Source organism: Prosopis cineraria, unplaced genomic scaffold, assembly GCF_029017545.1.
Source record: "Prosopis cineraria cultivar Desert tree isolate PC_DT_omini unplaced genomic scaffold, ASM2901754v1 PC593, whole genome shotgun sequence".
Lineage (NCBI taxonomy): Eukaryota > Viridiplantae > Streptophyta > Magnoliopsida > Fabales > Fabaceae > Prosopis > Prosopis cineraria.
In genome coordinates, this window is record NW_026555918.1 from 11,369 (window position 1) to 24,194 (window position 12,826).

Genomic DNA, 12,826 nt, shown 5'->3' on the forward strand with positions numbered 1-12,826 from the left:
TGAGATTCTAATAAAAATAATTTATATTTTTTAATGGATGGAGTACATTTAAAAACAAGGTGTGAATATAAATCAAAATCAGTAAATAGAGAAGGATAATTGGGTAATACTTCCTCTTCCCTTATTTGCAAGAGAGAGAGAAATTTTCCTCATCTTGTTCAGGCACATCACTGAATTTATTTTTTATAACTAGTTTACCATTTTATCTATATTAAAGTACGTATATTAAATAAAAATTAAGTTAAAAAATTATTACATTTTTAGCAAGGGTTAATAAATTTTAAAGTTTTGTTCAATATCAATAAAATATATTAGGGTTAATTTATAAATAGAATGGAAAAGAAAAAGAATATATATAATTATATATTTTCATTTATAAATTATTTTTAATATATTTTGTTTGTAAATAAAGAAAATTTTAAAATTAATTAACTCTGTTTAAAATTAATAATTATCAAATTTTTTTATATTGAATATATATATTTTAATATTATACTTTATCTTACCAATAGTAATTGAGGATAAAATGAGTGAAAATTGTGATAAAAATTTAATGATATAATTTATAAATAAAATAAAAAATTCTTTTATTTGTCTCATAAATAGGAGCCAAGAGAGTATGGTATAACACCCTCAAATTTACAAACCGATTTTTCACAAATTATTAAAACCATTATCATGGTAGAAAAATTTCTACCATTATACATCCAAGACAATATACCACAGGTCTTAAAATATTTTAAAAAGTAATTAGAACCATGAGGGACAGACATGATCCTCATAACATGTTATTCAAATCAGGTCATAAATTAAAAGGGACAGACATAATCCTCTTGAACATATAAATGCATTTAATAAAAAGGATTAGAGTTTACATGCTCCACAAAGAAGATATGTCCTAAGTTGGCACAAGATACATTGTATAATCCAAATAAGAGGCAACGTAAAAGATGGTGTCTCATACACCATAATTACACCTCTGGTGCTTTCTCGGCCGGACTCGCTCCTGTAAAAATATTAACCACGGGGAATGAGACTTAAAAATCCCAATAATCAAAAATTAATATGTAATGATGCATGCGGATGTAACTAATTATGCGATTGCTAAGTGGGCACACAAAACATTTAACCGAATAATATTTTCAAACAAACCGAACAAGTATTTAATTTGCATGACTGCACCTTATATCCTCCTTTCGCCATGCTCGGACGCCAAATCACTCGGCCAAAGGTGAGTTGGACCAAGCGACACGTCACTCATTGGGTCCAATGAGGGCTTACCACGTGGTAATAATTAACCGAACAGAAATTCCCATTAACACCATACATTAAAATACCCTGACAAGTCATACATCATTCAAATATCCAAACAGGAATATATCCGAACAATAATATCTCATCATGATAAACAAAAATAAATTTTTAACCCACTTGGCAATAATTTCAAACAAGTATATACAGTATTTATTTTCAATAATTCATAATTTTTTCAAACAACAAAACAACACATAACCATTCACAAACACACCCATCACAACACATTAATAATGGTTACCTTGTGTCTTGAATAACAAGTTCCCCTTCACAACTCCTTTTTCACCACTATCTTTGTCAATATAATCTACATAATTATTTCACAATACTATATATTAATTTTACATTAAAATAAATAACTCTAATTTAAATAGTTAGAAAGTCTTAGATCTATAATCCATATTAACACTAATTTAAGATTTATGCCGCATTTAACTTCCCAAATTCTTTTCTAAAATTCTCGTACCCTAATAAACTATTTTTTTTATCCTCAAATCACTTCTAGTATCACAATTTCATCCTTCTATATTCTAAAAATTCGTCCAAAAATAAATTAAATTTTAAAATTATCCTGAAGCCTCAAATCACCTTTCTATTACCTCAAAAATACCTATTCATACTTAAATAAATATTTAATAATCATAGGTTTATCCCTACATCTCAGATTCCACATAAATTCAACCATATAGATCTAGATTTTAACTCAAAAATTCTTAAACATGAGTTTCAACCTCAAGAAAATATTCTATAATATTTATTATATCCCTAAGAGTTTTAACCTATATTTTTAATCCATCATATCATCAGATTAACTATCCTATAGAAAAATTCTAATCAAAATATTTACTCTATCCTACAAAATAATCATATCACTAGAAAGCTAATATTATTTAGAAAATAACTATAAAATTAATTTTGTAATTAAATAAATTTTTAAATGCTAATCTAAACAGGAAAGTTAGAACATACCTGAAGAAAAAGAAAATAATCCCCCCTTGCGAGAAAACACCGAGCAACGTGAGAGGAAGAGAAAAAAATAATATAAAAATGGGATTGTGAGTCCCAAAATTATATTAAAAAAAACTATAGGTTTGAATTTAATTATTCAAACCTTTGGGCCAAAAGTTGCAATTTTCTCTAAATTGCATCTTAGCCTCTCATGCTTCCTAATGCACACACCCCTCCTTTTTATACATGAAGGCACCTCTTCTCTTCCCTCATCTAACCAATGTGGGACTTAGAAACAACAACCTTCCACCCCCTTTTTTTTGTTCTTTCTACCTTCTCTCTTTTTTTTTTTCAACACATACATAAAAAAAATTATTTATGTATTATATCTTAACTAAATATTGCTTATGTGGTTTTAAATTTAAATTTTTAAATTCATAATTAAATACCTAACCATAATATTATTTCTAAATAACCTCAAATAATATAAATTCCTATTATTATCATTTTTTTCCTCAAAACCTAAATTTCACAATTTCTTTATTATATAAAAATCAGGATGTTACATATGGTGTTGTTTAATTTTGTTTTTTTTTATGTTTTTATAAATAGGAGTCATGACAAATCAGTTTTTGAAAATAAAAAATAAAAAAATTATTTGAATCTCTATTTTCAAAAACATATTTAAATTGGTGAAATAATGGATAAAAATATTTTATTTCATTAATATAATTATCATTATTGGTTGGAAACCTTAATATTTTATTTTGTCAACAAAAAAATTATTTTAAAAACAGGTAATCAAAGTGGCATTGTATATTTTCTGGGTTTAGACTTTAGAGAAGAGAAAGTAACTGTTGATGAGGTGGCAGGAGGAGCGACGTCAACAAGAAGTCGGCGTTGATTTGCAGACAATGCAGGATTTCTCTCGGACGATCTCTTATTCAGTCAGCATTATGGGAAAATGACGTACTAGATGCTGCCACATGGTGTCACCCCCCAAAAAAGAAATCAATAATTGCGCCAAAAGCCCAAAGCTATGCACTATGCAGGCCACTTCGTCCGATGCGTACATGTTCTCGAATCCAGTCAGCCTACTCCCTAGTTCCTAGCATCTGAACTATGATTCTCTCAGTCATGGGGTTTTGTTCAAGTGGTTCAACCCCTTCATCAGCCTACATTATTTTTTAAAGCTGCACAAAAGGTAGGATAATATTAAATTTTATTTTAATTTAAAATTCAATTTTTTTTATAAAAAAATTAAATTAGATAACTTATAATCTAGTTTTGTTCAGTAATAACTTAAAAATTAACAGGATCAGACTTGATTTATAAGATTGAAAGACTGGTCCTATTAATTTAATACTCACTTAGCTTTTTTTTCCTCTTTTTATTCTATGAGAGGCAATAATATTCTAACATAATAAACTCAATTAAAATAGTAAAAATACTTATAATAATAATAAATTCATAATAATTTTTAACAATAAAAAAATATTTTCGTTATAATCCAAATGATTTAAATTTATAATTTTAACAAAAACAGTACTCAACAAAATTCAACAACACTATATTACAATAATAATTTAGAAACAAACTTAACAAATCTTCATACAATCATCTCCTTAGCATCAATTACACTCCAAACATTTGTCAAAAATAAATTAATTATAATTATAATAAAAAAATTATTAGTACTGGACTGGACCAAGTGGTCCGGATGTCTGGTCTCTTATCCAGTCCAACCCGAAAAAATAGTCTGGTCTTTTTAGTTTTTTTGGTCCTGAAGAACTAATGACTATATAGATCGAACAAAACTGAAATCATCTCAAATTGAACTGAACCAAATAGAACTGAAAGATTTTTGCAAAAGCCCTGCCATCTTCTATTATTACTCTGTCTTTGAAAGCTTCTCCTGCGCGAATCACGACCACGTTTTAATGCCATTGCCTTGCTTCAACCTCAATGTTACCTTCTTTTTTTGTTTTGCGTTGCTCTCAGCCAAATATATTTGCACATATGAAGAGACGTGGATGACCACCAGGGATGGGAGGAGACCCCTCTAGCTATTAGAATCGGGTCCAGCATCGAGCTAGCGTAAAATTTCATCCATTTACATTTTAATAATAAATAATTGATTTCATTCGGCATCGTTGTTGTGTTGATTATTAATTATTACGATTATCAGAGCCTGTATCACCCATTTGAGTGCATCTCAATATGTTTATTAGATATTAGAGATTAATCGAGGACGAATGACAAACAATTCATTACTAGATTTCAAATTAAAACGATATTAACAATTTGTTTAAGTTAGGAGAATTATTACCTTGCTTCCAATAAAAAATATAGTTTTAAATTTTTATTTTTAAATAACTTCATTTCAGAATTTTAGTAAGGCCTTACTTTTCTTTTTATTCCCTCCCCGCCTTTTTATAATGTCATATTATTTAATTATTTCAATAAAATTAAAGAAATTGGTTATCATTAGTTAAATGTGAAAAATATTTACAACAACTTTTCAAAGTTACCCTTTGGTTGGCACACTCGCTGTGGGTTGAGAGCAAAATTGAAAGATAGAAACAAGAGCATTTTTAAAAAGAAAATAAAAAAAGGATGAAAGAGAATATTAGCCTTTAGACAATAGACCCAATAACGTATCCGATACTAAATCTATTTTTTGTGAAATATTGTTTTTTTAACATTTGCAAGTGACGCAATTTGGCCTGTGCCATTAAAAAAATTAATGATAAAAAAATATAAAAAACGGCATAAAAATTATAAAAAATGATAGTAAATAATCTTAAAGTTATAAGTAGGGATATATAAATTACAGAAACGGATAAAGAAAAAATTGTTGGTCATTTTTCATAATTTCTATGTCCTTTTTTATCATTTTTGGTCAAGTAATGATCAAAGTTTATTTTGTTAATGTTATGAGGTAAATTACACCTTTTCAACAATTGGAAGGGAATAATATTGTACAAAAGATGAGTTTAAGATTCAAAATACTCCTAAACTTATAATTTATAGAGGCCAATTTATTATTTTACCCTTTTTAAAAGGAATCACATGTATTTTATAAAATTTTAATATACAATAAGCTTAATAATATTTTATGATGAAATATTATTGAAGAGAGTATTATCTTAACTTTTATTAATAAAATCAATGATGAATTCCACTTGAAGAGATGCTCATATTTAATACTTGATCGTATCTTAAATAACATTACCTCTACTATAAGAATATAATGAGTAGCCAAAATAAAAATGACAATGATGAATAGTAGACCATAATTCACAGGGCCGTGAGATCAAGCCTTGCTACAAATGTGAAAAATTTTTGGTGAATGATTTACCTATAAATATATTTGTAAATGCTTTTTAACTTCGAAGGCATGTCATGTTCCCAACGAGCTCTACGACCTAACTCACCTAATTTTTTTCTAATCTAAACAATGTCAGCCAACAAGTATTTTAATGGGAGAATCATATATAAAGATTTCATAAGAGAATTATTAGCAAACAAGGACTGATCTAGAATTATTTGTTATTAAAATGGTAATAACAACTTATTTTTTTTCCTAAATGGTGACTTATTATTATTGATCTTTATTTGTAAATAATTTTTTTAAAAGATCATTGAATATGATTCTCCCAAATTTAAATTAAATGTACTCAATAGATACTCCATCTGATTTAAATTATAAGATAATTTTAGATAAAATTTTACATATAAAAAATGTTATTAAATACACTTAACAATAATATATTTTTAAAATAAAAATATAAACTTTTAAAAACATTCATAATTTAATATATTAAAAAGAGAAAGAATGAAAATTAATTATAAAAAGAGAAATAATAATATTAAAATTAATACATTAACAAATTTTTAATCTATCTAAAAGGTTTCATATTTTGAGATAAAAAACTCTTTTAAAAATATTATATAATTTAAAATGAAAGGAATATATTAATATTAAAAAAAAGTCATGATATAATTTTATTCAAGCAGGCTGCTTCTTTTAGACGACGTGGAAGCAGGATAAAACGGTACTTATAGAAGATCGCTACATTGTTGTCTTATTATGGGCGTTATGGTCAGTTGAGCATCTGCATCAACAATGTTGCTCATGTTTCCACTTTATTTTAACATTTAAAAAAAATATAATTTTAAATTTTTATATTTTATTCATATTTTATTATTAATCTCTGCACTTTTTTTAATATTTTAAATTTCTTTATTAATAGAATATAGGAACTTAAAATAATAAAAAATAAAAGTACAAGAATTTAAAATATTAAAAAAAATAAAAAAAATCAATAACAAAACATAAATAAAATATAAAAACTAAAAATTAAATTTTTTCTCATATCTAATATATAATTATATATCAATCACCAATATCAATAACACCTATTGTAAATGTAGTCCGTTGGTATTGTGTATTCTTTTTCTTTTTCTTTTCCCCTATCGTGAAAGCGTGGGTTCGCATTCGCAAAAAAGGGACGTGAAATCCAATGATCCATTGCTTTTTTTTTTTAAAAAAAAAAGTGCTAAATGTGAAACCTGCAGTAGAAATAAAAGTGGCCATATAATTTGCAATGAAATTGTAAATTTAATTCTAAAAAATTTCAAAAACTTAGATGTATATTTGAGTGAATTTTTTTGGTTGTTTGGAATTTTAATTGAAACACAATAACAAATTGTAATTATAAATAAAATAAATTTCTTTTATTTACTCCTAATGTGTATTTTAAATTTTTTCTGTGCATAATTTAATAAATTTTAAACTAGCACATGTTATTTTTATATCTTTAACATATATGCATGGGATAATAAATTTTGATTGTCTAATTTTTAAACATACATGGGGTAATAAATTATAAAATAGAATGAATTATTATCTAAATTTTATGACATCATTTCAACATATTTTTATTTATGTACTTTATGATTTATCTTTCGATTTTTTAAAAAATAATAATACACAGAGCACATGGGTAACAAATTTTCAATCAAAATATATCATTTAAGTTTTTAATATAACGTGATAACAAATTGTTGTTTAGATTTTAATTTGCAATAAAAATTATATAATAATTTGTATGAGAATAAAATAAATTATTATTTATATTCTAAATGTGGATATTTAACAAAGTCTAAAATAATTTTGGCAAAAAAAAATCTAAAACAAAACAAGATGTTGACACACCGTGGAAGCAGAAACTAATTATAGAACCCAAACATATGTTCTAAATATTAATTTGTACATGTATAACAGCTTACGCTACTACAAAAATAATTTTTAATGCCACTGATTTATCTCTGTTTAAAAAAAAATTAAGTAATAAAAAAGTGATGGCAATTTTGTTATTTTTTGAAATATTTTTCACATCAATTTTCTAAAAAATTAACGTAAACAAAATAATTGATATTGTGTCTCAATTTAATATTTGAAAAGCCATAGACGCAACTCTTCTAATAAATCTATTTTTCCTCAACTTTTTTAAATTCATGATGTAACTCTTCTCTTATCTCTTCTTCTTCATTTTTTACTAAAAGCTTCCATCTTTCTACTCCTACCGCCGTCTGAAGTCCCATCGGTCACTATTTTATAGTTGCCCTTCACTTTCACAATCGCTATTTAGGTTCCATACGCATGCATGTTTTCATTTCTCATTTATTTTTAACACGTTTCTCATCCATAAGTGGTATGTGGTTTGTCATAGGGGGTGCGTTGGTGGCTATCAGTACATAGGTTCTCCACTTGTAGTCTTCTCTTTTCTATTTCAACTTACAGATGTGGGTGTTACTCATATTTCATCTTCCTCCCCCATTAGAGAGATTTTGCTAACTGTTCTACTATAAGCATTTATTTCTTACTACATATTGGTATTGTGATTGGTTAATTTAATTGAATATTTGTACAATTGAGTGTTTTAATAGATGAATTTGTGCTTTCAAATCTTTATTTTAATTATCAAATTTATACTTCATAATAATTGATTTAATTGAATATTTTTATATTTAAGTATTTAGATTGCTTGATTGATTTAGTTAACACTGTTACTGATCTTGGATTAATTACATATTTTTATATTTTTTTCATATTTGAACAAATATATGTGTGTATATATGGATTAACATATCAGTTATATAGAGAAAATATTATATTAGTTTATTTTATAAATATATATATTCAGTGTAATTGTAACTTATTGTATAATCATTGTGATTTTGCTAAATGATTGTTTATACTTGTTGTATAAATTATACAATTTACAGGTTTTAAGTTTTGAATGCACAGAAAAACAAATATTTTTTTTAAAATAAACTTTTAACAGAGGTTACAAAAGAATAGTGAAAAAAATTTTCATAATAACAACAGTTTTTTCCATAACCATTAGTTTTGTTTGTTTGTTAAATACTTTTCATGTCAGTTATATAAATAACCGACGTAAAAAATTAATTTTTCACTACTCTTATTTTTACTTCCACTAATAACTGTTGCAAAAATTTTAAAATAATTATTGTTAAAAATCCTTTTTGTAGTATCGTTATAGATTAAACAAATTGTTGTCTATATTTAGTTAACTCATTCTAAAATAAAATAAGTCGTGGTTTACTTATACATCCTAATCACTAATATGCATCGCACGAGGATTGAAAAAAATAGTTATTTATAAGCATAATTAATAATAGAACCGAAGGTCTTAATAAAAAAATAGAAACAAAGGTGAAAAAAATCTGCCTTTAGTTTTTGATATTCGCTCAAGTTTTGTCTTAATGTCAAAAATTTATGTAATCCGATATGCTTTATAAACTTTTAAAAAGTATTCTTCCATATTAGTATTACTTTTCTAATCACGGAAGTTAATCTTGATGATAAAAAAAAAAAAAATCATCGCATAACACAATTAACCGCAATTCGCAAATTGGGGTTCGTTCCATTGCGAACTCGAAGAAATTCTCCCTTTACCACATACAGAATTGACGAAGATTGAAGAGACGAAATTTTCAAGCAATAAAGTTAATAGAAAATATCAAAACAAGTTGATATGTATAAATTTGAGTTGTCAACGTGCCCCTGTAAAACGATGTGCAACACTGTGCTGTCATTTTTTGTAGTCATATGATATCATTATTTAAACTTTAAATTGCTACGAATTACGTACCTCGCCTTTACTAACTGAACTTTTCAAATATATAGCCATCATGTATTTACGTTACCTATAACTAAGAAAATTAGAAGAGAGTGCCATAGGTTACCAAGAGGGAGAGAAAAATTAAATGACAAGAACATAGAAATATAAAAAGATAGGAATGATTTTCATATATAGTGTATATAGTCCTGCTTTATATTCACCATGAGAGTGCCTTCTTAATGTACGTACAGTTGCAACTGGATTGAATCTGAGTATAATTTCTGTTTATTCTGCTCCTCGTACGTACAATTGCAGTGGGACAGCATCTGTGTAATTCTGTTTACAAACAAACACGAATCCATATATATATATATATATATATATCTGTGTGCCTTATTCTGCTTCTGTAGAATGTCTAACTAGATTATTTCACATCCTTGTCTTGTCAATCATGATAACAAGTGATAATCACTCCCTTCCCCTCAGGGGATAGCTATAAATTGTACCATTATACCAATGCATATATGGAAATTAATATTGATAAGAAATTAGCCAAAATAATTAATCACCCACCTTAACTTTTGTTGAATAAAGTCAAAAGAGAAAGCTTTCGCCATGAGCATGGTTGTCTTCTTCAACCAGACCATGATGATCAAATGAAGGTGCCGGAGGACTTGGACAGTTTCTGTTGAGCAGTTCCTCAATCATTTGCAGTGCAATTCTTTCTTCTTCGTTCAACCCTCCACCTCCCATCGTCACTTCCGGCCCTCCCGATGAGATTGCAGACTCAGAGCACTTCCACGACGACGTCGTCGTTTTCTCCACTCCATTACCGTTGCTGTTATTGATATTATTATGATTATCACTTCCGGCCTTCTTCCCCAGCTCGACCGTCATCACCCAATTGGAGTTATCGGTACGCTGGCCGGCGCGTTTCTGCCACACTCCGATGTTGGAGTTCTCGGTGTCCAGCCTCAGGCACGTCATGGACGGCGACGGCAGCTTCCCGCATTTCCTCAACTTGGCGTGCAGGATCTCCTCGAGATCCCTGGCCGCCCCAGCCGCCTTGTTGGAATCGCCGTCCGGAGTCTGTGACATCGGGAAATTGGTCTTGGCATTCCGGCCACTCATCAGAATGGCAGCTTGATCATACGCTCTCGCCGCTTCTTCCGCCGTCTCAAACGTCCCCAGCCACACCCTCCTCTTTCTGGACGCAGCACAACAACAACATTGAAATACATAAACAAAATTGAAAGGATCAAAAGAGCGAGAAGACGAAGTGAGATAGAATAAATGAATAATACAAGAGGGGGTGGCGGATTTCGGAGACCCAAGAGCCCCAATGACGCTGTCTGACACCTCTGAACTTCCTTGAATGCACCATGATGGAGATGTGGGAGAGAGAGATGAAAAGAGAGGAAAGTACAGAAGCAACAGGGAAGGGATGAGTGGGAAGGAAGATATAGAGGGCAGGAAGTGCACAGTGTCGGCGAACGGAGAGATTAATGGTGCAAAGAGCATTAAACATGGTCACCTAAATCCTCTTAATAGACCTTCACACTTTCATTTATTGTTCTTGCTGAACTTGTTTCTCCCAAGTCCCACTACACTTTACATTCTATTATTATTCTTATTTTCTTCTTTCCTTCCCACTGTTATTGTCTTCTCTTTCAATCCCTCTCATGTTGCCACAAATGTGCCTGCACTGTGTTTAATCATAGAGAGTACTTTTCCTCTATATACTATCAAGAATCACATTTGTCTAGCTCTACAGGCACCGTTTCTTGTATACCAGTTAATTTGTGTAAATTTTAGTTAGAACAGCACCTCAACGAATTAGTGCATATTGATTAGATTCCAATTCAAAAAATTCAAATTTGGGTTTAATTAAAACACTCAGAGTCAATTTGGTCTTTCTTAGAGTTGGATTTGCGAACTTAAGTTAAAACTTAAATTTAAAACGAATTTCTAGACCCTTCGGTCTTAGGTGTAATTAACTTTTTCCTCCAAAATATCCCTTATAAAATATTATAGTTACATGACTTACTTAATACTCTTTTGGTCCCACTTACATGATGAGAGAGAAGATTAACTTTAATCTTATTTATATGATACTTTATTATTTTTTTATGTTCATATTTTCTTTTCTGCCCTCGTTAAATGCTAACAAATTATTAAAAATAATTATTTTTATCCTTATCAACTATCAAGGTGAGGGATGGAAACTTATTAAATGTTAAAATAAAATTAATAAAATTTAATTTTTTTATGTTTTAGCAAAATGTGTTATAAGTAAATTATAAATAAAATTAGAGATTGTAACTATTTACTCCTTCTTTCCAAATAAGAGTAGAGATTATAACTATTTACCCCCACTTTCCAAAGTTGGGGTGTGTGTGTATTATAAAAATAGAAGAAAAGTTGGTATATATTTAACCGAGACAAAAACTAAAATAGGAAATTTTTACCTGTCGACTAGATTTTGCTTTTCTCTTTGAGGGTGTATTTAAGAAAAAACTGAGACTTATTACAAGTTTTAGCACATCCTTTCTAGGTTCTCTAACAAACAATATTTTGCAATAATTTATTAAAAAAATAAAAACATAGGGAGGGACCGATTAATGAAGGCTCAAACTGTGAGATGACGAGAGAAGGACGGATGCAAAAAAACTTGTGGCAGAAATTCAACGTCCCAAGACAACGTAACCTGGCCACTGCATTCATCATGATGGATGTACGTGCAGTCGTTTGTTTAACCACGTTAATTATTTATTACTGTGGGTGTTGGCTCGTATTATATGTTGTTTCACGTGCACGAAAACAATCAATTACGAATGACCTAGAACAAGTGTAGGGGTAACTTTTTATCGATGTTCACCGTATCTGAGTTTACTCAGTCAAAGTTTTCATGCTACTCGAAGTCGGGGAGAAGGAGAGACCCAAATAATTAGGCAATAATTCTAAGGTCCTATCAACTCATTACATCCGTCGGTGGTCCTTTGGTGTCAATATATCTATAAATGAAAAGATAAAAATGCGCTTCAAGTAACTTGAGAAGAAAAAATTAAGAAGTGAAAAATGAATTCGAGAGCCCGGTGATACTCAGTTTGGTTCTTCGGGAAAAAAACAAAAAATTGCTAGCAAGATTGATTTTTCAGGAAAATTGTTTCATTTTACTCCAAAAAAATATGTACCTTGCAAATTTTTCAGAATAAGATGAAAACATTTCAAGAAAATCGCATAACCCATAAATGTATCTTACACAGGCAATTTCACATTCAAAAATCTAACTGCCTACTTGAAAAATCATTAGTCAATATTCAAATATTTAAACAATTGTAGAAGAAAGTTGAAGCCTATTGAGGATTGGGCATTGAAAAAATTCAAAGCTACACGAAAGAATGGTTAAA

At 28.8% G+C, this 12,826-nt stretch overlaps 1 protein-coding gene and 1 long non-coding RNA gene across 3 annotated transcripts; both read right to left on the reverse strand.

Annotated features, from left to right (window-relative positions):
• Positions 1–929: 929 nt before the first annotated feature.
• Positions 930–2,454, reverse strand: LOC129297695 (uncharacterized). Its single transcript, XR_008590232.1, has 3 exons — positions 2,284–2,454; positions 1,556–1,621; positions 930–1,006 (listed from the first exon to the last, which is right to left on the reverse strand). It is a non-coding gene; the product is annotated as an uncharacterized LOC129297695 (long non-coding RNA).
• A 7,125-nt stretch (positions 2,455–9,579) lies between these two features.
• On the reverse strand, positions 9,580–10,926 carry LOC129297697 (ethylene-responsive transcription factor WIN1-like). Of its 2 annotated transcripts, XM_054936051.1 has the most exons (3): positions 10,721–10,926; positions 9,990–10,623; positions 9,580–9,752 (listed from the first exon to the last, which is right to left on the reverse strand). In XM_054936051.1, the coding sequence occupies exons 1-2, from the start codon at positions 10,798–10,800 to the stop codon at positions 10,011–10,013; spliced, it is 693 nt and encodes a 230-aa protein (XP_054792026.1). In that variant the 5' UTR covers positions 10,801–10,926; the 3' UTR covers positions 9,580–9,752; positions 9,990–10,010. The 2 variants fall into 2 exon arrangements, with proteins under 2 accessions (XP_054792026.1, XP_054792025.1); XM_054936050.1 differs by having other exon boundaries at positions 9,580–10,623.
• Between the last annotated feature and the right edge of the window lie 1,900 nt (positions 10,927–12,826).

What these genes read in the sequence shown, in the direction of transcription:
- LOC129297697 (XM_054936051.1), bottom strand. Translation starts at nt 10,800, where the DNA reads ATGGTGCATTCAAGGAAGTTCAGAGGTGTCAGACAGCGTCATTGGGGC. An exon ending in GAAATCCGCCACCCCCTCTT is followed by an intron (nt 10,624 to 10,720) that starts GTATTATTCATT and finishes TGCTGCGTCCAG; the next exon opens with AAAGAGGAGGGTGTGGCTGG.